This window comes from Bufo bufo, chromosome 7 (assembly GCF_905171765.1).
Source record: "Bufo bufo chromosome 7, aBufBuf1.1, whole genome shotgun sequence".
Taxonomy (NCBI): domain Eukaryota; kingdom Metazoa; phylum Chordata; class Amphibia; order Anura; family Bufonidae; genus Bufo; species Bufo bufo.
Genome location: NC_053395.1, coordinates 8,323,584 through 8,348,587, shown reverse-complemented (window position 1 = coordinate 8,348,587; position 25,004 = coordinate 8,323,584). Strand labels below are relative to the sequence as shown.

Sequence of the window (25,004 nt, the reverse complement as noted above, 5' to 3'; positions counted from 1 at the left end):
GCTGGGGAGACCTGGAACAGTTTATGGGGGAAGCCTTGAGCAATTGCCCAAATTGAGACAACTCTCGCTGCACTTACCACCTAATTTGCATACCCAATTAAAGTTGGTTTGCCCTGTAGTAAAAAGCTATGAACCCAAAGGTATGTGTTCACGTGCTTCTAAGTTCCCTAAAAAGTGCTGGTGGTTGCCAGATTCCTCTAATGGTATGTCTTGCTTGACAGTTGCTGAAGGCACAATACACTTGCTGGTTGCAGATTGTAGGTTCTGCATGTCTGTGTATCCTCATGGCTGTGCCACTTCCTTTTACAGACTTACCCAGATACCCTCGGCACTCCCAGTAAGTATGGGCATGACCCCTAGCCCATAATGTGGCTAACACAGTGTAGCATCTAATTCCAGTTTATACAAACAGTCCCATATCTTTTAGGACCAATTAAGCTGACCTCAACAGCACCGCAGTAGAACAATTACAACGGGACTTCAAACAGTTAACTATTGTCTTCACAGGACATTTTGCCTTCCTGCTGACCCAGGGCCGGTGCAACCATATAGGCGAACTAGGCGTTCGCCTAGGGCGCCAGCCTGCTGGGGGCTCCCTGGTGGGCTCCCCCTGACTGGGGCTGCAGCCCTGGGTGAGCGGCTCTTGAGCCGCCCCCAGCGCCGTTACAGGGGGGCCAGGAGGTGGAGGTCCTTCTTAAATATGGCAGAGCAGGCATCTGCTTACCCTGATGGCAGGTCCCTGCTCCGCTGCCAGTAAATTACCGGAGGAGAGGAGGCGGGCGGCAAGGGAGGCTGTTCTAGCAGCTCCCCACTCCTCCCTCGCGCGCCCTCTGTGATGCCGCAATATGACGTCATCCGGCCCTGGCATACTAAACGGCGCGCTGGAGGACTGAGGAGCTGCACCACACTGGACCCCAGGGAGGTGAGTATTTAAGTGTTTGACTGAGTGCGTGTCTGTCTGCCAGTGTGTGTGTGTGTGTGTCTGTCAGTGAGTGAGTGACATGAGGGGGCGGCAAAATGGATCTTTGCCTAGGGCGGCAAAAATCCTTGCACTGGCCCTGTGCAGACCACTTCAACAAGATGCAGGGCCTTCAATCTCCCATTATCCACTAGTCACTAGTTATGGCAAGGCTGAAGTCAGTTCCTGTCTGCATGACGGCTCTCTGCATCTCTACGTGATACCACTCCATCACCTCAGATCTCCACTGCAAATTCACAAGGCTCAATAAGCAAGTGTATGTAGACACTGTATATACTGTATGTGAGCTCTGTATGGCACTATTACTGTATGGGGGCTCTGTATGGCACTATTACTGTATGTGGACACTACATATACTGTATGTGAGCTCTATATGGCACTGGTATATGTGTGCACAGTATGGCGTTGTTATAAGACACTGTCTGGTGCACAGTATGGTTCTATTATTTGGGCAGTATTATGGCAGTATTACTCCTCATTTTTCTCTTTTTAGCAGCGACTCCAAAGACATATCTGAGGTTGTTCCTATTTCCTAGGTCTACATGACCCATCTCTGGTCCCTTCCATCTTGTGTGCCGCTCTGTCACTTACCGGCCGGTCTTGCAGGATCTCCCGTCTTCATCGGGGTTGATGGCCAGAAGTGAGATAGAGAAGGAGTCATAAGTCCCATGGCGAGTGTCGTTCTCAAAGTCCTCCAGAGGATACGACTTCTTCTGGGTCTGGAGGAAGATGTTCTGTAAACCTAAGAATGTGAAAGAGCAGAAATCTGCGTCGTGTGATCCTGCAGCAAATGTCAGAGGTGTCGACGGAGCAGTTACTCAGCCGGACGTTGGTCCAAAGCCGGACTTATAGTCTTCCCAACCGCAATAGAAGTCCATACCACCATCAAACCTCTTCTGAGAGACCTGCAAGGAGTGGAACCGTCTGGAGGCGTCCATTCACACTTGTATGTAGTAGACCCTGGGATGAAGGAGACTGATGGGATCCATTTATGAAGACTGGACCCAAATGGTTAGATGGAAGACATTTCCTACACGAGGTCCAAGAGGATGGAGTTCTCCAACAAATCTCGAGTCTACTCTGCATGTGTTTCCTCTGGAGATTATCTGAGATGTTAATCACATTTTGGTAGCACAGAAACACTGGATGAGGCAGAGCGACAACGAGTAGACCATTGACTGATGAGGTCTTAAAGGGGATGTCTCAAGGCAGCGACCAATTGATTATTACATATGTGAGATTTTTGGACAAAGATGTGGATTTGTAGCATATAATGTAAAAGGATGAAAATAGCCAAATTATGAGGATTACAGAGTTCTTCACGTTCATCATTTCAATCATTACTGATCTATAATGGGCTCAGAAAGAATAATATGTGGAGACCTTAAAGGGACAGAGTACAGATGACAGTATAGGAGCCGGCACTCACCGTCCAGGTTCCTCCAGTGCTGCTCATGTCATCGGAGGAATGTTCTCACCGCCAGGATACATCAGGTGAATTGCATTGCTGAGAAAAATAAAGGTTTCATATATGCAAATGAGCCTCTAGGAGCAACAGGGGCATTGCTGTTACACCTAGAGCCCTCATCACTTTGATTGACAGCACCAGGTGTGAAGACTTTACAATGCCTGGTCCTGAAAATCAAAGTGCCGAGGGTGCAGCAGCTGTAAAGAGAGCAGAGCCTCTAAGTGTAATGGTAACGCCCCCGTTGCTCCTAGAGGCACATTTGCATATGTTAAACCTTCATTTTTCTCGGCAATGCGGCCACATATGAACATGGGACCAACACAGATGTCTTCACCTGCCAAGCGCACATGTAACTGGTCAGCCGGTGTCAGAGGGACAAACCTGCTGACAGATGGGCTTTAAACCCATCAGCAGCAGTGGCGGCGCGCTCTGCTAGTTTGTTACACTTTGGAGCCCAGGCTGTTTATTTGACAGAGCATTGTCTACCCTGGATACAATTGTATCCACTTCTCCGCTGTGAGTTTTGCATCTTCTCTGTGTATTCTAGAGCGTTCTCATTCCCTGACAAAAAGCAGCCCCTGTGATGTCACAGCCCTATAACAATCCTATTCCCGCCCGGTCTCCACCATTTTACAGTAAACTGAGCATAGGGAGAGACGTAACAAGTGCTAAGGTCAGTGGTTAACAAAGCTTAAATTGTAGAATCTTGGATAGGGAGAGTGCAAGGGCAGTGTAGGGAGATCATAGGGAGAGTTTTAATAGATAAGCAATCCCATTAGGCCTTGATTCTCATTTTGGGGTGAATAACCTGTGTAATATAATCATTAGTGGGGTGTCCACATTGACATTGAATAATTTATTTTACATATACAGTTACTACTTGTGAAGAACTTTCCAGTATCCGTTCAGTTATTTTACCTCCCTGCTACTTAATCCCTGTGGATACCTACTCCTAACAATGGACATAGACATCTATGTGTATCAAGGACATGTGTACACACACTTCTGAGACATTCAGTCTGCATCTAACCAAAAGACTGATCTACTTAATGAAGATACACGAGATAACACTTTGGCCATTGTCTTGGAAAAGACAGTGATTGCCTGTAGGCCATGTGACCAAGTTCCAAAAAACTCCATTGTCTCGCTGGCTCAGAGGAGGAGTTTGATGCTGTTTAAATTGAATGCCCTTGTTTCCCATTAAAGTGGGTCTTGTTTCAGCAGTAAGCTTTGGCTCCCGTGTGGATCATTATGCGACACCAGCGATATTTTACTCTGTGGATTCTTGGCGATATTATTTCATGGGAATAAGGTAATGACAGACAGTAACTCATATTCAGACCGTCACACTACTACCGTACAGTATGTCCAACAAAGAGGTGCCAGGACCCTCCAAAGGAGTGGGCAGTGACCTAAATGTTTCTGGAGCAGGCAGAAGTAGCAGCAGAAGAAGGGACATGGGGGAGGTGGTAGTAGTTGCAGCGATCGTGTGGTCGTGTTTTGACCAGCAACTCAGCTTTCCTTGAATGGTTGACTCGGTCTTCAACATCTTTTTAACTGACATCAGACACCCCAAGCCAGGAGTCTGTGGGTTCCTCTGACACGATGCTTAGTTGGCATGGCCTGGGAACAACCTCTGTGCCCCCACCTGTCCTGAACTTTCTTTCCTCTGTCATTTTCTGTTCCTTCTGTGCGAGAAGTATTATATGCCGTCGGCTACTAGAGCTGGAGGAGACATCCGCCGCTTTCTCCGGTAGGCGGGCAAGTAGCCATGATAAGAGTCATGTGGGAGCTGGTCTTGCGATGGGTCAGGCACGTGACCCTGAGACTGGTGAGGGTGACATCAGTGATGAGCAGACTGTAGTGGTTGATGATGTAACCAATCGTACGTGGAAGCCGGGTGAAGAGGGGGCTTCACCATTATCAGGGGGTGAGGTTGGCAGGAGGCCCGTAAAACAGCAGCATGGTGGCAGCATGCCGATGAGCCAGCAGGGAGGCCACATGCCCGGGGTAGACCGTCTTCTACTCAGGTGACATGCCCTGTACCAGAAGGCGCAGTTCTGGATAAAGACATCACGGTCGCTGTCGTATGTGGAGAACTTCATGCCATTGTGGTAGGACAGAGAATCACCTGTAGGTACAGAGGTTAGAAGTGAGAGGAGCCGACTCTACCTCCACCTCCCCCCAACACTACCCTTTCCTGCCATGTCGGGGCAGGAGACATGGCTCTCACCGATGAAACACTGCAACCACCAGGGAGTATCACTCCAATCATTTCAGGGTCTTTAATACCCAGTGTTGGAATGAAGCACCCCCTGCTGACTGTATGATCTGCTCTATTAGTTAGGGATCAGGAGCCAATCACAACCTCGAACCGGCCAGTGCTGACTGAAGCCGACGCCATGTAACCCTCCCGAGCTGTGTTATTGCTCTGTTCTGCTGATACAATGTATTTTAGGGCCCATTAGCAAATAGCGTAAGGGCCCATGACTGGCAGAAAGTAATTTGCTTAGTCATGGAAGGGGCTACTTAGGGGCTTAAGGTAAGAGTTAATTGGGCAGGGCTTACAGTTCTCGGGCTTGTTGGGGATTGGTTGTGCATGGGGCTATAAAGGTGTGGGGGAGGAGTCAGGGCGGTCAGCGGGTTTTTCAGCACCCGCCCCTTTTTCCTTCTTCCTTTCTTGTGCTTCAGTTAGTGATGCCTTCAATGTCACAGCCGGCGGGTTGGTAGCCCTTGAAGGGCCATAGAGGGTACGGGGCCACATCCCTGTCACAGCGACAGTTGGCATAAGGTGGATAATTCTCTGCTGTTTTTTAACTTTAATTACATAAGGTTGAAAAAGTTTTATACGGTTCCAATAAAGCTGTGGCCGACACATGCGGCACCCCAAGGTTTTGCGGTAGTCTATTTATTCCATGTTCTGTTCAGCGGGGGCTTGGGTTGGGCCACTTTCGAGACCGGTGTTTGAATAGAGGTGGTATATTAGCTTATTAGGCAGTCATGTATATACGGCATGGAGTCTGTATGTTCTCCCCGTGTTTGATTGGGTTTCCTCCGGGTTCTCCGGTTTCCTCCCACACTTCACAGACTGACTGATAGGGACCTAAGATTGGGAGCCCCTCTGGGGACTGTGTGTCTGTACAGCGCTGCGGAATATGTCAGCGCTAAAGAAGTAAAATAAGTACTTAAAAATGTTCATGTGATACAATGTATACGGTCATGTGATACAATGTATGTGCTCATCTGATGCAATGTATACAGTCATGTGATACAAAGTAAAAACGTATACACTTATGTGATACAATGTATATGTTCTTGGGATACAATGTATACGCTGATGTGATCTCCTGTCTGCAGGACTTTTTTGTCCGCCCAGAATAACGGATACGTGAGGGACATTTGCTTTCTGTTGTGTTTTTGCATTGAGGTCTGTGGGTGACGGACAGGAGCAGAGGTTAAGGCCTCATGCACACGACCGTTGTTTGGGTCCGCATCCGAGCCGCCTTTTGGTGGCTCGGATACTGACCCATTCATTTCAATGGGGCCGCAAAAGATGCAGACAACACTCCGTGTGCTGTCCGCATCCGTGGCTCCGCTCCGCGGCCCCGCAAAAAAAATATAACATGTCCTATTCTTGTCCGCGATTGGCGGACAAGAATAGGCATTTATATTGCCGGCGCCCGTTCTGTTCCGCAAATTGCGGAAGGCAACACGGAGGCCTTCCGTTTTTTTGAGGATCCGTGGTTTGCGGACTGCAAAAAACGGCACTGTCATGTGCATGAGGCCTAATCCTTTTGAATCCTTTTCGATCCGTTTTTTTCACATCTTCTTTTTTAAGCTCTTGCGCAGAGTCTTCTGTCTTCTGTCAGTCCTCTGGTGACCAGAGGGGGTTCACAGACAGGTCAGATGTTCTCAAGACCCCTGTCCGGCCCCATTTCAGATCATCTTCCCGGAGGAGCTGCCTCGGCGCTGACTGAGCACGGACAGGTATGACGACTTTCTGTGTGTGTGCATACGTACGGAACGTCTCAGCTACTGCGAACCTTCAGCGCATGATGCGTTAAACCAGGCAGCGCGGCAGCGACCTCGTTCTCAGTCTCTGTATTTTAGTCTCTAATTTTTTTCTCCCAGTTTTACAATCCTGGACCGCCTTCTTCCAAAACAACTGCCCTTTTCCACTTTCACAAATTATCGGAACAAAATCTCAGTTTTCTTTGTAAAGTTAGGGCTCATGCACACGACCATATGTATTTCGCGGTCTGCAAAAATTACGTATGATGTCCTTGTGACGTCTGTGTTGCATCTTTTTTTTTGCGGATCCGTTCTTACAATACCTATCCTTGTCCGGACATACGGATGCAGACATTCACACCGCGTGCTGTCTGCATTTTTTGCGGACCCATTGAAATGAATGGCTCTGCATCCTATCCTCAAAAAAAAACCGGAATAGGCAGGGAAACAAAATACGTTTGTGTGCATGAGCCCTAATATTGAATTATTTTTTTCTTTTACAATTTTTAGGGATTTTTTTTGGTGCTTCTCCTTCACAGACAGTATATCTCGTTGGCTGACATCATCAGCGCGGTGTTGGCCACATTGGTGTTGGCGCTCAGTGACATCTCACGGTAGAAGCGGGAGACGTGAAAAGCCATCTGACTGTGGAGATGGGACGACACCCTTTGCAGCTGTGTGTATTTGTGTGAACGTTTCTTGTTATTTTTCTGGCTCCATTAGGACGATTTTGTAATTTTTTTTATTTTAAAGGGTTCCAGACAACAGATGGGAGGATGAGGAGAACGTTCCAGAGATAAATGGAGAACTCCTCAGGAGCGTCCGGCTCGGTGGGACCAATCACAACCACATCGCGACCTGCCGTCTGTGGCAAGAAGTCTGTGGCAAGAAGTCTGTTGCCTACGTGGGAAGACCTGGGTGAACAGGCCCAGTATGACTGCGTCAAGTAATTTTTCGGAAAAGCATCTTTTCACAGCAAAGTGAAACAAAACTATGGAAATAAAAAAAGTCAATGGTTTCTAAATGTAATCTCTGTGTGCACACCGGGGCTGACGGAACGCCACTGCAGCCATAGTTGCCTTGGCCGTGCCTCGCCTGACAGCACACACAGGGAATGATCACTGTGTGTCCGACTGCTGTTCCCACCCTCTGCTCTCTACATTTTTTGTGACATCATTGCACCTACTGTTGTAGGGGAGTGCACTGTGTAATGCCCTGGAGTACAGACATTTGTGGACATTGACCCCTATCCTATTATGCAAAGCCGTCAACTCCCTACTTTCCTGCACTTTGAAGGGTTAACTTGCCCTGTGATTTCTGCTGTTATACTTTTTTTATTACTAAAGTGCATTTACATGTTTATTGCACCATATCCTGTTCACTCGCACTGTTATTGCACTGTATCTACACTACAGTGTGGAAAGGGTTAATGCGCAGCCAGCTAATACCGTGTGTTGCAAGCGTATTTTGAAGAACTGATTTAATTCTGTCCCTTTTCTTATACGTTTAATATTCTTTGTCTTCCTTGTCTTCCTTGTAATGCAGCGGTCTACAGATAGATAGTACTCCCCCCCCCCCATTGTGCTGATAAGACCACATCCCTGACATGCGTGCTGCACATCGGAGGAGGGGCGGATGGCAATAACTCTGTTACACGCACTCATTCGGGGCGCTCCATTGAAGACTCCATTCTAGGTAGTATGTACGTACTGTTTTGCCCTATCTCTTGTACACCCTGGGGTGTCATCCATGTGCCGCAACATGGTGACCGGAGCCCTAACCCATATTGCATGTCTAGTGATGATTACTTACTTTTTACAATTCTGTATGTGATTTGTCTGTTTTATCTTATAATTAATGATAATAAATATATGTATTCACTTAGCCTGCGTAAGCTTATTCATTCTCAAGTCTTTTTGAAACATACATAGAGACTTTAGGACTTTCTATCTATGCACTGAGAAGCTAGTCATTTTCCACAGTCAATATAAGAGAATATGCAATGTTTTGGAGGGGAAAACTACAGACACACTGACCTTCTGACTGACTGGTTTAGCTTGGTTGTTTATGTCTGGAAAAAAACTGCTTAGTCATTTTTTTTCACCAAAATATTGAGCATATCCTTCGACGATGGCACTCAATTCGTGACCACTTCACGCGGGGCCTTAATGAGGAAAATGATGGGTAAGGGGCGGCCCACAGGAGAACGTGCAGATATGCCTCCTTCTTGCAATTTCTAAGAAAGTCATTTCAGCTGCCCGTGTAAGTATTTTTTATTTATTTTACATTTTATGCCCTTTCACTTGATCAATGGCAAAGGAATCCTACAAGATTGATGGTTGTCTTCATGGATACTGGATGATTTTAGTTTTTTCCATGGAGAATACAGGTTGGGGTCTAATGCTGGGGACAGTTCTAGGATCGGCTTTTTATTTGTGTCTTCATTTGTGGCAGAAAACTGGTGTACAAGAAGATAGATTTTCCTCTATTCTGATTAATGGACAGTAAAATGTTAACGCCTCCCTATACCTGGACATACAGTTACGTCCGGTGCACGGTGCTTAAACGTGGCATCCGATCATCCTCTTAGTGGGTGCCATAGCTGCCCAGCTTCTGCTGTTTCACACAGCAGACACCTGAAGCCAATGTCTGGGATCGGTGATAACGCCAATCGCAGGCATTTTATCCCTCAGATGCTGTGGTCAATTGTGACCACGTCATCTGAATCGGCTTTCCCAGAGGGTACTGCGCTCCCAAGGAGCAAACTGCTTCCCTTTGTTCATTGTGGTGGCCTGTAACCTGCTAGAGGCAACTCTGCCTCCAACATCGAGCCCTCCCTGTGACACGTCTCATTTGGAATGTATTATATCTCTATAGACTCCAATGGTAATTCACTGCCGTCTATAAGAGAAGCGAACAGTCCCTAAGGGGATTTAAAATGTGAAAAATGTAAAATATTTAAGAAAAATATAAAAGTTTGAATCACCGCACTTTCCTCGTTTTAAAAATAAAAACACAATGTTAAGTAAACTAAAGATCCTAAGCATCGCTGCGTCCAAAAATGGCAGATTCATTCTGGTTTTTTTTTTGCTGAACCTCCCCAAAAATCAATAGGGATTAAAAAGGCATACACGCTCCAAAATGGTATCACTGAAAACTGCACATCGTAAAAAGTGAGTCCTCAATAAATATAAAAAGTTATGGGGTCAGAATGTGGAGATGCAAAGCAAAAATCTGTTCTCAAAGTTTAGTGAATAGGCCGGGTAGGAGACAGGCCAAGGACGTAGAGGATCTCACAAGGGTTCTTAGAGAATCCTTGCTGATATTGGACCTGACTCAGGTGTCAAACCTAGTGATGAGCGAGCACCAAAGTGTTCGGGTGTTCGGTACGAACACATCGCGATATTCGTGCACTCGGCCGAGCACCCGAGTATAATGGAAGTCAATGGGAGACAACCAGGCACCTCCTGCTCGGATGAGGGGAAGGTGCCTGGACCATAGGAAAAGGTCTGAAAGTGATGGAAACACCTCTGAAATCGATCAGGAACAGCAGGGGTACCATGTCTGGATGCATCTTGGACAAGGGAAACTAGCCAAGCCAGATAGTCATCCGTAGACAGCTGTTTTGGGTGCTTGACCCTCATCAGTACAGAGCAGGATTCCGGCTTGCTGAGTGTGATGCCTTGGAAGCTTCTTAGAGAGACCAGTCCTGCGTAGAAACTTACTGTATGGAGACGTATTGGTAATGCTCCATGGGCTTGTTAAAAAGTAGCATTTTAACTCATAGGGAGCCACTTCCACAAGGTGGTGCCAGTGAGATGGTTCTCTTTCCTTGGGATATATCTCTTTGCATAATGTTTTCTCGTGGAGCATTGCCAATAAGTCTTCATATGATGGAGCGTCTCCATACAGGGCTGGTACCCTGCATGAGCAACATTCAATCCTGATAGTTGGCCTAACTATTGCCCTGTGTAAATGTGGCATCAGGTGAATCAAGCTCATATTAGCAGGGAGCAGGTCACCTCTGTGGCCAGTCATTGGCTGCAGCAGAATCAAAAAAGATGTTGACAGCAGGGTAACAACGACCCCTTTGAAGGGAGCACCTCCCAGTGTCTTCAGTGTAAAATCTTATGTATAATTTACTAAAAACTCTACTGCTGCTGTGTCTGTGAGAGGGGAGGAGGAGACGAATCTGCAGATAAAGTTGTAGCAAAGTATTGAGCCTCAAAAACCATGTGGGGCTCAGACAGGTCACTGGTCAGAGCCTTCTGCTGGCTCAGTAGCAGCCATCACAGAATTGTGGGGTTTGGTTCATTGTGGGAGAACATCATAGCAGGTAGTGCCTGTATCTTCTGAGCAAAGTGTAACGCCCCGAGATGCTTCTACATCATAGTACATGGAGAGCCAGTCCTAGTATATAACTGAGGCTGGAACTGCCAGGGAAGCTTTCTCAGGAAGTCCAGTGTGTGAGAGTGCTGTGCACCTAAGTGGGAGCACCAGAGGTGGCTGCAGAGTATGGTGGGAGCACCAGAGGTGGCTGCAGAGTATGGTGGGAGCACCAGAGGTGGCTGCAGAGTATGGTGGGAGCACCAGAGGTGGCTGCAGAGTATGGTGGGAGCACCAGAGGTGGCTGCAGAGTATGGTGGTGCTGTGTCGGTGAGAGGTGGAGGAGAATCTGCAGACAGGCTGCCGGACATCATGAAGGAGCAGATCAGGTCCTCATGATAGTTCCTTAGAAGTAGGCAGTGCTCCTGAGTGTGGCAGAACATCATAGCAGGTAGTGTCCACCACCCTTCAGGTAAAAAAGGACAATTAGGAGTAATTTTCCTCTTCTACCCATATCTCCCTACAGATTTCCATGTTATATGCAATTTTTATGAGGATGTTAATGGGGTTGTCCAGGATTAGAAAGAGATTGCTTCTTCCTTCTGCCCTTCGATGGTGTCTGGTGTTGCAGCTCAGGTCCACTAATGTGAATGGGACTACTGAAAGCTGCAATACCCTTTACAACCTGTGGTCAGGTGTGGCACTGTTTTTGAAGAAAGCAGCAACGTCTTTCTGGTGGAGGACAGAGTAGCTGTCATGTGGTGATGCCGTAAGATCAACCTTCTCAGATGTTCATGAAGTTATATAACGAGGCACATTGTATTGTATGGACGTTTAATGATATGGAGGAACATTTACTACAAGCTCGGGGGGATACAAGATTCTGAATGTAATGTGTAAAACCAAGGACTAAGGAGCCGGGGACATGCAGAGGGGTCAGCAGAGGGTCTACTACACCCAGAGCCCGCTATTATGAAGGGTCAAGTCATGGGAGCTTCAGGCTAGAGGTTAATGACTAGGCTAATCCTCGATGTGACGGGTCTTCACCATTTGGGGAGTCACTGCCGTCTGATCTTCATTTCAGTGGACTTCAGAGAGTAGTAAAGACCTCTCCACTGAGACCAGATGATGCCACTGCCATAGGAGAGGTGAGCACCACGGAGGTAGGGGCCATTCAAGTTGGCCAGGTGACATGCCCTGTACCAGAAGCCACCAGCGGAGAGCAAGGCGCAGTTCTGGATAAAGACATCACGGTCGCTGTCGTATGTGGAGAACTTCATGCCATTGTGGTAGGACAGAGAATCACCTGTAGGTACAGAGGTTAGAAGTGAGAGGAGCCGACTCTACCTCCACCTCCCCCAACACTACCCTTTCCTGCCATGTCGGGGCAGGAGACATGGCTCTCACCGATGAAACACTGCAACCACCAGGGAGTATCACTCCAATCATTTCTTTAATACCCAGTGTTGGAATGAAGCGCCCCCTGCTGACTGTATGATCTGCTCTATTAGTTAGGGATCAGGAGCCAATCACAACCCCGAACCGGCCAGTGCTGACTGAAGCCGGCGCCATGTAACCCTCCCGAGCTGTGCTATTGGTCTGTTCTGCTGATACAATGTATACGGTCATGTGATACAATGTAGAAAAGGCTTGTGTGATACAATGTATACGCTTATGTTACACTATGTATACACTCCTGTGATAAAATGTATACACTCCTGTGATACAATGTATATGTTAATGTGATACAATGTATACGCTCATGTGATACAATATATACGCTCGTGTGATACAATGTATATGCTCCTGTGATACAATGTATATGTTCGTGTGATACAATGTATACGTTCGTGTGATACAATGTATAGACTCGTGTGATACAATGTACAAAAGGCTCATGTGATACAATGTATATGCTCCTGTGATACAATGTATAGACTCGTGTGATACAATGTATACCCTCGTGTGATACAATGTATACGCTCGTGTGATACAATGTATATGTTTGTGTCATACAATGTATAGACTCGTGTGATACAATGTATACGTTCGTGTGATACAATGTATAGACTCGTGTGATACAATGTACAAAAGGCTCATGTGATACAATGTATATGCTCCTGTGATACAATGTATAGACTCGTGTGATACAATGTATACCCTCGTGTGATACAATGTATACGCTCGTGTGATACAATGTATATGTTTGTGTCATACAATGTATAGACTCGTGTGATACAATGTATACCCTCGTGTGATACAATGTATACGTTCGTGTGATACAATGTATATGTTCATGTGATATAATGTATAGACTCGTGTGATACAATGTATACGTTCGTGTGATACAATGTATAGACTCGTGTGATATAATGTATACGCTCGTGTGATACAATGTATAGACTCGTGTGATACAATGTATATGTTCATGTGATACAATGTATAGACTCGTGTGATACAATGTATATGTTCATGTGATACAATGTATAGACTCGTGTGATACAATGTACAAAAGGCTCATGTGATACAATGTATACGCTCGTGTGATACAATGTATATGTTTGTGTCATACAATGTATAGACTCGTGTGATACAATGTATACGTTCGTGTGATACAATGTATATGTTCATGTGATATAATGTATAGACTCGTGTGATACAATGTATACGTTCGTGTGATACAATGTATAGACTCGTGTGATATAATGTATACGCTCGTGTGATACAATGTATAGACTCGTGTGATACAATGTATAGACTCGTGTGATACAATGTATATGTTCATGTGATACAATGTATAGACTCGTGTGATATAATGTATACGCTCGTGTGATACAATGTATAGACTCGTGTGATACAATGTATACGTTCGTGTGATACAATGTATATGTTCATGTGATACAATGTATAGACTCGTGTGATACAATGTATAGACTCGTGTGATACAATGTATACCCTCGTGTACAGAGGTCCCAGTACCTGGAAGGGTCCAGAGGGTCCTCGACCACATGAGAAGACCCCAGTGTTATTAATGGCACATGGTAAGTGAGGGCCCTGATACTGATTTATATTGGGGCCCTGGATTACCTGCTCCTCCATCACTGAAGCCGTCCACGTGCAGCGTGTAGCCGTCTTCCTCCGGGTTGATGCTGTACGGGGAGACGGCGAAGTCGGAGTACTTGGCGAAGGTCATGTTGTTGTCAAAGTCTCCGAGGTCGACCCTCAGCTCGTACTTATTCCGGAGAGTGAGGAGATAAATGTAGTGCAGACCTGCGGGAGGAGACATGGGGATGTGAGTGACGCTCTGCAGTGACCTGCTGCATTATCGGGGCCCACCCACAGACACCCAGCTTTCCCAGACTTCTGAGGGTGGGGGCAGAATGCTGCGCAAACAGGAAGATTTGTCATTCGGTTTCCTGGGAAAGCTGGGTGACAGACGATGTGGGTAGTATGGTGGTGGCCATACTGGTCGTCACCCAGCTTTCCCAGAAGCAGACAGGACTCAGAAGATCACTCACCCAGCCAGTACTCTCCGTCCGCTCTGCCGAAGCCTAATTTATAGTCGCTCCAGCCCCGCAAGAAGATCAGGGAGCCGTTGAACCTCTTCTGGATGACCTGCCCCCCGAAACCCCCAAACACATGGTTTATATCAGCAGAGATGTAGACTATGCCTGGTAATGTCACCGAGCCGGGCACCCACCGTCCACTTGCCACCATCAGTGGTCATGTCACAGTACACGGGCACCGCGACGCCTGGTCCAGCCGGGTAGATCACGTACGGTCCGCTCTCTGCCGCCCCGTTCTCACACACGTCTTCACAGTCCACAGGATACTGGTCAGAGGTGGCACATACTGGAACGACATCATACCCGAGCTATATCATGTCTGATGCTCCAGTCACATCCAGAGCTGCAGCCACAATTCAGCTGAATTATGCCATATGCTCCATTCACACCCAGTGCTGCATTCACAATTCTGCTGAATTATCATGTTGTATATTCTGATCACAACAAGAGCTGCAGACACAATTCTGCTGAATTATTGTCATATACTCCAGTCACATCCAAAGCTGCAGTCACAATTCTCATGAATTATCATGTCATATACTCCAGTCACATCCAAAGCTGCATTCACAATTCTCCTGAATCATCATGTCTTATACTCTGCTCACAACAAGCTGCTGATTCATCATGCCTTTCAGTTAAGTTACATCCAGAGCTGCATTCATAATTGATTGATCATGCCTTATATGCCCATCACATCCACACATGCATTCACACTTCCGCTGGTTCATCAGAGCTGCATTCATAATTCTGCTGATACATCATATCTTATACTACAGTCACATCCAGAGCTGCATTCAGAACCCTGCTGATTCAGCATGTCTTATACACAAGTCACATCCACAGCTGCATTTACAACTCATCTGATTCAGAAAGCCTTACACTCCAGTCACACCCAGAGCTGCATTCACAGGTTTGCAGGTTTCCTGTCAGCTCTCAGGTTTATGATCTCACATCCCGCTTGTTGTGTGTACGCGGCTTTACTCCAGGAACACTGGCCTAAGCTCTGCTTTTCCCACAATGCAATGCATCAAAGTGCAACATCATAGGAGCTCAGCCAAGTGATGCAGTGTCCCTGAACTATCCGATTTCCAAGTGGAAGTTAAGAGAATTGCAGATGCAGCTTTGGAGGTGACTGGAGCACAAAACTTGATAACTACATAAAAATACTAGAGTGAACTCCTTCATGGACAAGGTGCTCTTCGTCTAACTGACTCACCGCATCAAACTGTAATCAAATGGTAATTTATGTAAAGACGGGCACTCGACATCTGGAACCAATCAGAGATATTGTAGCTCAAAAGTATATACTTTAATACATGCAATAATATACGACAACATAAATACCCCCCAAAAGATACATATAAAAGGAAAATAAGAATCAAAATAAATACTAGTGTTGATCGAGCACCATAGTGCTCGGGGGCTCGGGCCGAACCCATCAGGATGCTCCGGTTCCCTACCGAGCACCCAAGTATAATGGAAGTCAATGGGAGAACCCGAGCAGTAAACCAGGCACCGCCTGCTCTGAAGAGGGGAGGGCGTCTGGTTCACAGGAAAAGGGCAGAAATTGATGGAAACACCACTGAAATGGTTCGGGAACAGCATGGGGAGGACGTCTGGATGCATCTGGGACTCCCAGGTCGCTGCTGGGAACGATGTTGTCCGAGTAGTATGCCACTTTTACAGACTGACAATAATACGCATAAAACCAAAGAAAAAAATTTGATTTTGGAGGAAAAATTGTTAGGAAACATTCTTTCCTGTATATTTACTTGTATATAAAGTGCAAGTGCTGCCAAAAATTACAAGGAAGAGGCACTCCGATACAACCTGTATATCACATAAAGGAGGGCCTCATTCACATTGTGGTACAATAGTTCATGTAGTGGGACTCCTACACTCATAAAGCCTGTGCACTAAGGGAAAGGGCTGCCAAATATTACAAGGAACAGGGACTACAATACACCCTTTATTACACATAAAGGAGGGCATCATACACAGCCTTGAAAAATTCTGATTGATGGCCTGCTGGTGACCCTCTAAAACATTAGGGGCCAGCAGTGCCTGCTTCTGATCTGACCATCTAAAACATTATGAGCGAGGGCCTGCTGGTGAGCTGGCCCTCTAAAAGATTGTAGGTGAGGGCCTGCTGGTCAGATGACCCTCTAAAATATTGTAGGTGAGGGCCTGCTTTTGAGATGACCCTCTAAACTATTGTAGGTGAGGGCCTGCAGGTGAGCTGACCCTCTAAACTATTGTAGGTGGGGGCCTGCAGGTGAGCTAACCCTCTAAAAGATTGTAGGTGAGGGCCTGCAGGTGAGCTGACCCCCTAAAATAATGTAGGTGAGGGACTGTTGGTGAACTGACCCTGTAAAAGATTGTAGGTGAGGGTCTGCAGGTGAGCTGATCCTCTAAAATAATGTAGGTGAGGGCCTGCAGGTGAGCTGACCCTGTAATACATTATATGCGAGGTCCTGCAGGTGAGCTGACCCTGTAATACATTATATGTGAGGGCCTGCAGGTGAGCTGACCCTGTGAAACATTATATGCAACGAATAAGCATGTTGATATGATGGAAGAGGAGAAGGAGGATGAGAAAAGGAAGATTCAACCATATACCCTTGTTTGTGGTGGAAGGGGTGCATGGTAATACAGTGTATTCAGTACAATATAAACAACACATTTAAAGTGCCTTTATGTTCAGCCGCTTTCCTCTGGTGGAGTAGAGGAGTCAGGGGCAATCCAGACCTTGTTCATTTTTATAAGAATCAACCTGTCAGCATTTTTAGTTGACAGGCAGATGCACTTATCAGCTATAATGCCCCCAGAAGCACTAAATACCCACTAAGACAAAACGCTGGCGGCAGGGCAGGCTAGCACCTCCAAGGCGTAGAGCGCCAGTTCGTGCCACGTGTCCAGCTTGGACACCCAGTAGTTGTAAGGCACAGAGGGATCACTGAGGACGCTGACATGGTCTGCTACTTACTCCTTCACCATCTTCCAAAATTTTTCCCTCCTTGTGACACTAGGCCGCGCATCAGGGAGAGGGTGCTGGCGGGGTGTCGTAAAACTGTCTCAGGTTTTGGAGAGTGTTGCCCTGCCTTTGTTGGAACTGATGTGTGTTCCCCTTGTCTCCCCTCCTCGGTTGCCCAAGTACTACGGACTCTGCCGCCAGCATTGTCAGCTGGAAATTTTTTGAGCAATTTTTCAATAAGAACCTTCTGGTATTGCACCATTTTGCTCATCCTCTCCACCACAGGAATGAGAGATGAGAAGTTTTCTTTGAACAACCAGTAATCCGTGTTGTCTAAATTGCTTATAACGCGCAGGTTGCGGGAAAGGCAGCCTAACATCAAGTCAGCCATGTGTGCCAGAGTACCAACAGGCGAGACTTCGCTGTCGTCATCAGAAGGATCAATCCCAATCTCCTCTTCCTCCTCTTCGGCCCACCCACGCAGAACAGATGGAATTAAACTTCCATGGGTACTACCCTCTGTAGCAGAGGCAACCGTCTCCTGATCCTCCTCCTCTTCATTGTCCAATTCGCACTGAGAAGACGAACTGAGGGTGGTCTGGCTATCACCCTGTGTACTGTCTTCTTTCCCCATTTCCACCTCTTCCACATGCAAAGCGTCGGCCTTCATTGTGAGCAGCGAGCGTTTGAGGAGACACAGAAGTGGGATGGTGCCGCTCACCATCTGTGTTGAGTCCTCAAAGTTGCGTAAAACCTCAGACATCCATGCTTACTCCTCGCTTGTGAATAGCGGAAGCTGACTGGAAAGGCGACGACCATGTTGCAGCTGGTATTCCACTACTGCCCTCTGCTGCTCACAAAGCTTGGCCAACATGTGGAACGTTGAGTTCCAGCACATGCTCACGTCGCACAACAGTCAGTGAGCTGGAAATTTCCAGTGCTGCTGCAGTGTTGACAGACTGGCTGAAGCTGTCGATGACTTGCGGAAATGTGCACACACGAGGCGCACCTTCACCAGTAGCTCATGCAAATTGGGGTAGGTTTTGAGAAACTGCTGAACCACTAAGTTTAAGACGTGGGCTAGGCATGGAATGTGTGTGAGCTTGTCGAGCTCCAAAGCTGCCACAAAGTTACGGCCATTATGACACACAACCATGCCTGGTTGTAGGTTGAGTGGCGAGAGCCACAGCTCAGTCTGGTCCCTTATCCCCTGCCACAGCTCTGCGGCGGTGTGCTGTTTATCCCCTAAGCAGATCAGCTTCAGCACGGCCTGTTGACGCTTCCCCACTGCAGTGCTACACTGCTGCCAGCTACCGACTGATGACTGACTGGCGCTGCACGCGGATAATTCAGAGGTGGAAGTGGAGGAGGAGGCGGAGGAGGAGAAGCGGGGGTTGGAGCCACTAATGTAGGTGCTGGCGGAAACCCAGATGGAAGTAGGGCCCGCAATCCTTGGCGTCGGTAGCACCTGTGCCATCCCTGGCCGAATGCACTTGTCCATGTGTCCGTGGTTAAGTGGACCTTCCCAATAACTGCGTTGGTCAGGGCACATGTGATGTTACGGGACACATGTTGGTGTAAGGCGGGCACGGCACACCTTGAAAAATAGTGGCGGCTGGGGACTGTGTAACGAGGGAAGGCCGCCGACATCAGGCTGTGGAAGGTCTCAGTGTCCACAAGCCTAAATGGCAACATTTCCAGGGCCAGTAATTTGGGAAGCTGCACATTTAGTGCTATGGCCTGTGGGTGGGTGGCTGGGTATTTGCGCTTGCGTTCAAAGGCCTGGGGTAAGGACATTTGGATGCTGCGCTGGGACACGGAAGTGGATGTGGTCGCTGATGGTGCTGCAAAGGTCCAGGTGCAGGGCAGAAGACATCTGGGCCTGCGCCTTCGACAGGGGATTGGCCAGCACGTAACATAGGGGAAGAGGAGGCAGTGGTGTGACCCGCTGACACAGATTGTGGACCCAGGCGTTCAGCCCACCTATTAGGGTGCTTTGATGCCATGTGGCGGATCATGCTGGTGGTGGTGACGTTGCTAGTGTTCACACCCCTGCTCATTTTGGTGTGGCACAGGTTGCAAACTACTATTCTTTTGTCGTCCGCACTTTCCTCAAAAAAGTGCCATACTGCTGAACACCTACCCCTTGGCAAGGGAGATTTCTGCAAGGGTGTGCTCCTGGGAATAGTTGCGGGCCTGTTTGGTGTGGCCTGCCTTCTCCCTTTTGGCACCCCACTGCCTCTTCCAGCCTGTTGCGGTGCAGCAGATCCCTCCCTCTCTGTACTGCTGTCCTCGCTCGGCTTTCCACCTTCCCAGGTTGGATCAGTGACTTCATCGTCCCCCACCTCCTCTTCCATTTCCTCACTCTGCTCATCCTCCTGACTTGTTGACCTAACAACAACCTCAGTGATCGACAACTGTGTCTCATCTTCATCATCAACCTCTTGAGACAGTAATTGCGGATGACTTATTGGCAACTTTGTCTCATCATGATCCACCTCATTAAACAGTGATTGCCGTTCCCCACCATCATCTTCTTGTGACTGTGGATGCTCAAGAGTTTGGGAATCAGGGTTCAAGATCTGTCCCTGCTTAAGCGTGCTTGGCGAGAGGGCCAAATCAAGGAATGGCGCTGAAAAGAGCTCCTCGGAATATCCGAGTGTGGGATCACTTGTTTGCCCAGACTCTCCATAGTGGGAGGAAGGGGGATCAGGGTGAGGATTCTGTTGAGTAGACTCTTGGCTACTGAGACTAGACTTGATGGAAGACAGGGTGGTGCTTAACGACTGGAAGCATTATCTGCTGCAATCCAACCGACTACCTGGTCGCACTGGTCTGACTTCGAGAGTGGTGTCCTGCGCCGCCCTGCAAACTGGGACATGAAGCTAGGTATTGTGGATGATTGTGTTTCCTGTGCTCTGGCATCAGGCACAGTATTAACGCGCCCAGGGCCACGGCCTCTGCGTGCACCATCAGCATTTCTTGCTGTGGGTTTCTGATAAGTACAGCACATTCGTTTATCATTTTCCACCCTAATTCGTAGATCCAAAAATTCTATTTGGGATCTACTAATATTAGAAGAAAACCGTAGATTAATCAAATTCTTATTAATTTCTTCAAAGAATGTGTGGAGTTCCGCCTCGCTCTTCTGCCATATAAAAATAATGTCATCAATATATCTTCGCCATACCACCAGGTACGTCCCCGGTCTAGGGATGCTATTATGGTCCCATTGAGACATAAATACATTTGCATAACTGGGGGCGAACTTGGTGCCCATGGCAGTGCCTCTTGTCTGGAGAAAAAACTCAGACTCAAAGCAAAAATAGTTGTGTGTTATAATATATTTACATAGTCTATTTGTTCTGCATGAAAAAGACAGTTCTTTTCAAGTTGGATTTTCATAGCTGCCTTTCCCTCTTTATGATCAATTATTGTATAGAGGGAATTCACATCTCACAATAGCCACATTGTTACTTTTGCCATAATATGGATACTTGAATATACTCAGCTAACTCAACGGATCATATAACTTATAAATCACACTGAAAATGTTGCTTCGTTTGAAGAGACAATATTGCGGAATCGTACATCATTGATAAATACTACTGTTGATTATTGCGGTTCCCTCCTACTAGGTGGATATTCTTTGACTACAATAGAGACTGAATGTATATTTTTCATCATCTCCATTAAAGAGGGTCAACATTATCCTGATGAAATATGATGTGATAAGTTGTTTTTAGCATTTTTGCAGCGGTGATCCTGTACGACTGTGTGGGTATTGACCTTTTCATCTACAGTGCACTTTGCTCCAACATCGCAGCTGCAACATTTTTTTATTAACACAGTTTTATTTTATTTATTTATTTTAATTCTTATTTTCCTCCTATATATATATATATATTTTGGGGGGTATTTATGTTGTCGTATATTATTGCATGTTATAAAGTATATAGTGCCCGTCTTTACATAAATTAGAGTGCCCGTCTTTACATAAATTACCATGGATACATTTCTGCTACATTGTATCTATCAGTCTGTGAGTCTGAAAAAACAAGATGGAGAATCCCTTGAAATCCAGCCATGACCTCACTGGATAAATAATCTATGACGGGCAGAGAACTTCCCCCAAGAACAGGTGCGAGCTCCGGGGGCCAGGAAACAGCTGGAAGGTTTGTGTCCCCCCGGGGTGGGTGGTGGACGGGGCTCAGGTAGGGAAACGTTTGGCTGCAGATGTGAGCGAGGGATATGAGGTCATAGTGAGATCACATTACCCCTCGACACTAACCCCAGCCAAGATCAGATGTCACCCAACACACCCAGCACTGCTACTTACCTGCAGGATGACCACAACTCCCATCATTGTGCTCACGGAAGACAGGGATGGAGAATGTTCATAAAAGGACACCAAAAACAGAAAGACAGAAAGAAATGCAGCAGAGCTGAGTTTGCCAGATGTTGTAGCGCTGAGTTTGGAGAGCTGTGCCGGTGGGACAAGCTTGCCAGATGTAGTTGGGGTGAGTTTGTCAGAAGCAGCTGTTTCAGAAGTTGGAGAGCTATTTGTGGTATGTAACCGAGTTAACACAGCAGAGATAGATATTTTAAATGTAGAGAAGATGAGTTTGTCAGATGATTGAGAGATGAGTTAGATGCAGCAGAAGTGATTTGTTCTCATCCTAGAAAGCTAAGCTTGTCAGATGTAGCAGGGCTGAGTTTGTCAGGTCTAGCGAGACTGAATTTATTGTTTGACAACTGTTAGGGTTTTCTATGGGACTCATAGAGCTCTAACGTCATATGACAAATTCAAATCTGCTACATCATGAGCTGTCCTTTGAGGGGACGAGCTGAGCGGTCTGTGGCTTGTAGCCATCCTATGAGATGATGGATGAACTTACAGTGATCCCCATTCTGCTTTATCGATTGTTGACCCCCGACAGAGCTGAGGACCACCAGCAGGAGGAGGAGGATGTAGTGTCCAGGGCTCCCCGCGGCCTGCAACACATCAGAGTTCTGATCAATACATGGACTGACCCTATAAAATGCATTGTTCCCAGCCAGTCCTGAGGTGACCCCTTTTCTAGGCCAGCCATGACTCACCCCTTCTGACCCATATTCAGCCCTGGTGCCCCCCCCACAGACACATGTCCACCTGAGGGGCTCCAGTTGTGAGGCGCTGAGCTCCCCTTACCTCCATGTCTGCTGCGTCCTGTGTAGTGTGCGGTTGCTATTTAAGGTCTTGTATTTATATGGTGTGTCTGGGGCCCCCTCCTTGGACAACCTCCCCTGCTCCAGCTAGTGAAGGGAGGAATGAGAATGGGGGGATGTGTGAATTCTGTGCACAGGATGCAGGTTGTGGTGCTACCTTCCAGCCCTGTACACATGTGTATCCTCTACACACATAACAGGATGGTCCGGGCCACCAGCGAGGAAAGGTGGGGACATAAAGAAGACTAAATGAGCAAAAAGTGAAATACAAAATCCACATGAGGTGAGAAGTAACTGGGAAAAGGGGGAGGAAGGGCATCCTAGCAAAAAGGAACCGCTCCCCCATTGCCCTCAACACCATGGACAGGGGCAGACTGGGAAATTAAAGCAACCCTGGGAGAAACCTAAAAGTGGCCCCCATTTTGTAGGTGGGTCTAAATTGATAGACGGAGGCGAGGTTAGCACTACCAAGGTGCAACACAAAATACCGCCCCAGCTGAGCTAAATACCGCAGTGCAGAGCTAGATACTGCCCCAGAAGCTGTTCCTCTGTGGTGGCCATCAACAACTGCACGTTCTCCAAGTGTCTCTACATGAGTACCCAATGTTAATTACCAATGAGAGAATCAGATCATTATGTACTTGGCCAGTGGCAGTAAGGAGGGTTTGGGTGACCCTCTGAGCATAGGCCTACCAGGAAATTACCCTGTAGGGTCTATGGCCTACCATCCATGTGTAACCACCAGGATTATGGAAATTCACCCTCCATCGTGTCAGATAAGCAACCCCAGGTGATAGGATACAAAATCTCTGGGATTCCAAAGCAAATTCTGTAACAGGACCCCAATCTACCTAATTTTAATTGGTTTGGCACGGTGGATGGTTTGTGTGGTGGTGGACCCGCAGTGCAGAGAACAAACATATAAAGGAAAGATGGCGTAGAAAAAAGATGGAAATAGGAAATCTCACAAGGCAAGATGAGGACAAAGGGGCCACTGGTCAAAACATTCGATGTACACTAGTAATTGATAGGACAAGATCTTTATGCGCCTATTATCGGTGGGCAGTTGGACAGAAAAAGTCAACGTCTTGAAAGTGTTCTTTAAGAGAACACTTTTACATCTGGAAGATTTCCCAGGATTTCCCAAGAAGATAATGACCACCATTAGAATGCATGAAGGCAATTACAGAAATCATGAAGAAGCTTGATGACACAATGCACAAGAAAAGACATTCTGGAGAAAAACAGGTCACCCAGGCTCCAGGGGTGGGGACCAGTGTGATGGAACTAAAGATGTGTCAACTACAGCCGTGTAAATAATAGATAGTAGACGACCAACAACTGTAGGAATCCACATGCATGTTGCTGGCTGGTGAGATATTCAAAGGACCTCTTTTTTCTTCTCAATGTTAGTCATGGTTTGATTGCAGTTTGCATTCAGGGGTCAGTAACCACAATTGACTATAAATTCAGATGTCCATCATCAAAGGTTCAAACCTTCTTGAGGAGAGAGTGTAATCTTTCTGATGTTACTCACATCTTTCTTACCCGTTCACAGTTCCTGCACCTCCATGGTCACATCAATGTCCAGGGTCTCTAGTGATTTCCTATCTAAAAAATTATGGGCTCCTGCCAAGTCTGACATAGATGATTTATGATGTTTAGTTTTGATAGTCAATGGTGCCAAGTACTGAGAGGTCAACGTATAAAAATATGCATTACGCTTCCATCCCCCAACTTAGCTGTGGTTTCTGCACAGTGTAACTATCCATGTATACAGTCGTGGCCAAAAGTTTTGAGAATTACATAAATATTGGAAATTGGAAAAGTTGCTGCTTAAGTTTTTATAATAGCAATTTTCATATACTCCAGAATGTTATGAAGAGTGATCAGATGAATTGCATAGTCCTTCTTAGCCATGAAAATTAACTTAATCCCCAAAAAAACTTTCCACTGCATTTCATTGCTGTCAGTAAAGGACCCGCTGAGATCATTTCAGTAATCGTATTGTTAACTCAGGTGAGAATGTTGACGAGCATAAGGCTGGAGATCATTATGTCAGGCTGATTGGGTTAAAATGGCAGACTTGATATGTTAGAAGGAGGGTGATGCTTGAAATCATTGTTCTTCCATTGTTAACCATGGTGACCTGCAAAGAAATGCGTGCAGCCATCATTGCGTTGCATAAAAATGGCTTCACAGGCAAGGATATTGTGGCTACTAAGATTGCACCTCAATCAACAATTTATAGGATCATCAAGAACTTCAAGGAAAGAGGTTCAATTCTTGTTAAGAAGGCTTCAGGGCGTCCAAGAAAGTCCAGCAAGCGCCAGGATCGTCTCCTAAAGAGGATTCAGCTGCGGGATCGGAGTGCCACCAGTGCAGAGCTTGCTCAGGAATGGCAGCAGGCAGGTGTGAGCGCATCTGCACGCACAGTGAGGCCAAGACTTCTGGAAGATGGCCTGGTGTCAA

General features: G+C 46.7%; 1 protein-coding gene across 1 annotated transcript; it reads right to left on the bottom strand.

Moving 5' to 3' along the window:
* Nucleotides 1-11,601: 11,601 nt before the first annotated feature.
* LOC121008488 (microfibril-associated glycoprotein 4-like) lies at nucleotides 11,602-22,641 on the bottom strand. The gene is made up of 6 exons (XM_040441081.1): nucleotides 22,516-22,641; nucleotides 22,223-22,319; nucleotides 14,485-14,636; nucleotides 14,303-14,399; nucleotides 13,872-14,054; nucleotides 11,602-12,090 (listed from the first exon to the last, which is right to left on the bottom strand). Exons 1-6 carry the CDS (start codon nucleotides 22,519-22,521, stop codon nucleotides 11,843-11,845), a joined length of 783 nt encoding a protein of 260 aa, XP_040297015.1. The 5' UTR covers nucleotides 22,522-22,641; the 3' UTR covers nucleotides 11,602-11,842.
* Nucleotides 22,642-25,004: the final 2,363 nt, after the last annotated feature.

Bases quoted from the DNA above. Each gene is read 5' to 3' on its own strand.
- LOC121008488 (XM_040441081.1), bottom strand. The intron at 14,637-22,222 runs GTAAGTTCATCC...ATGTCGTTCCAG, and splicing joins AAAGCAGAATGGGGATCACT to TATGTGCCACCTCTGACCAG. The intron at 12,091-13,871 runs GTAATCCAGGGC...CTGTACCTACAG, and splicing joins CTTCAGTGATGGAGGAGCAG to GTGATTCTCTGTCCTACCAC.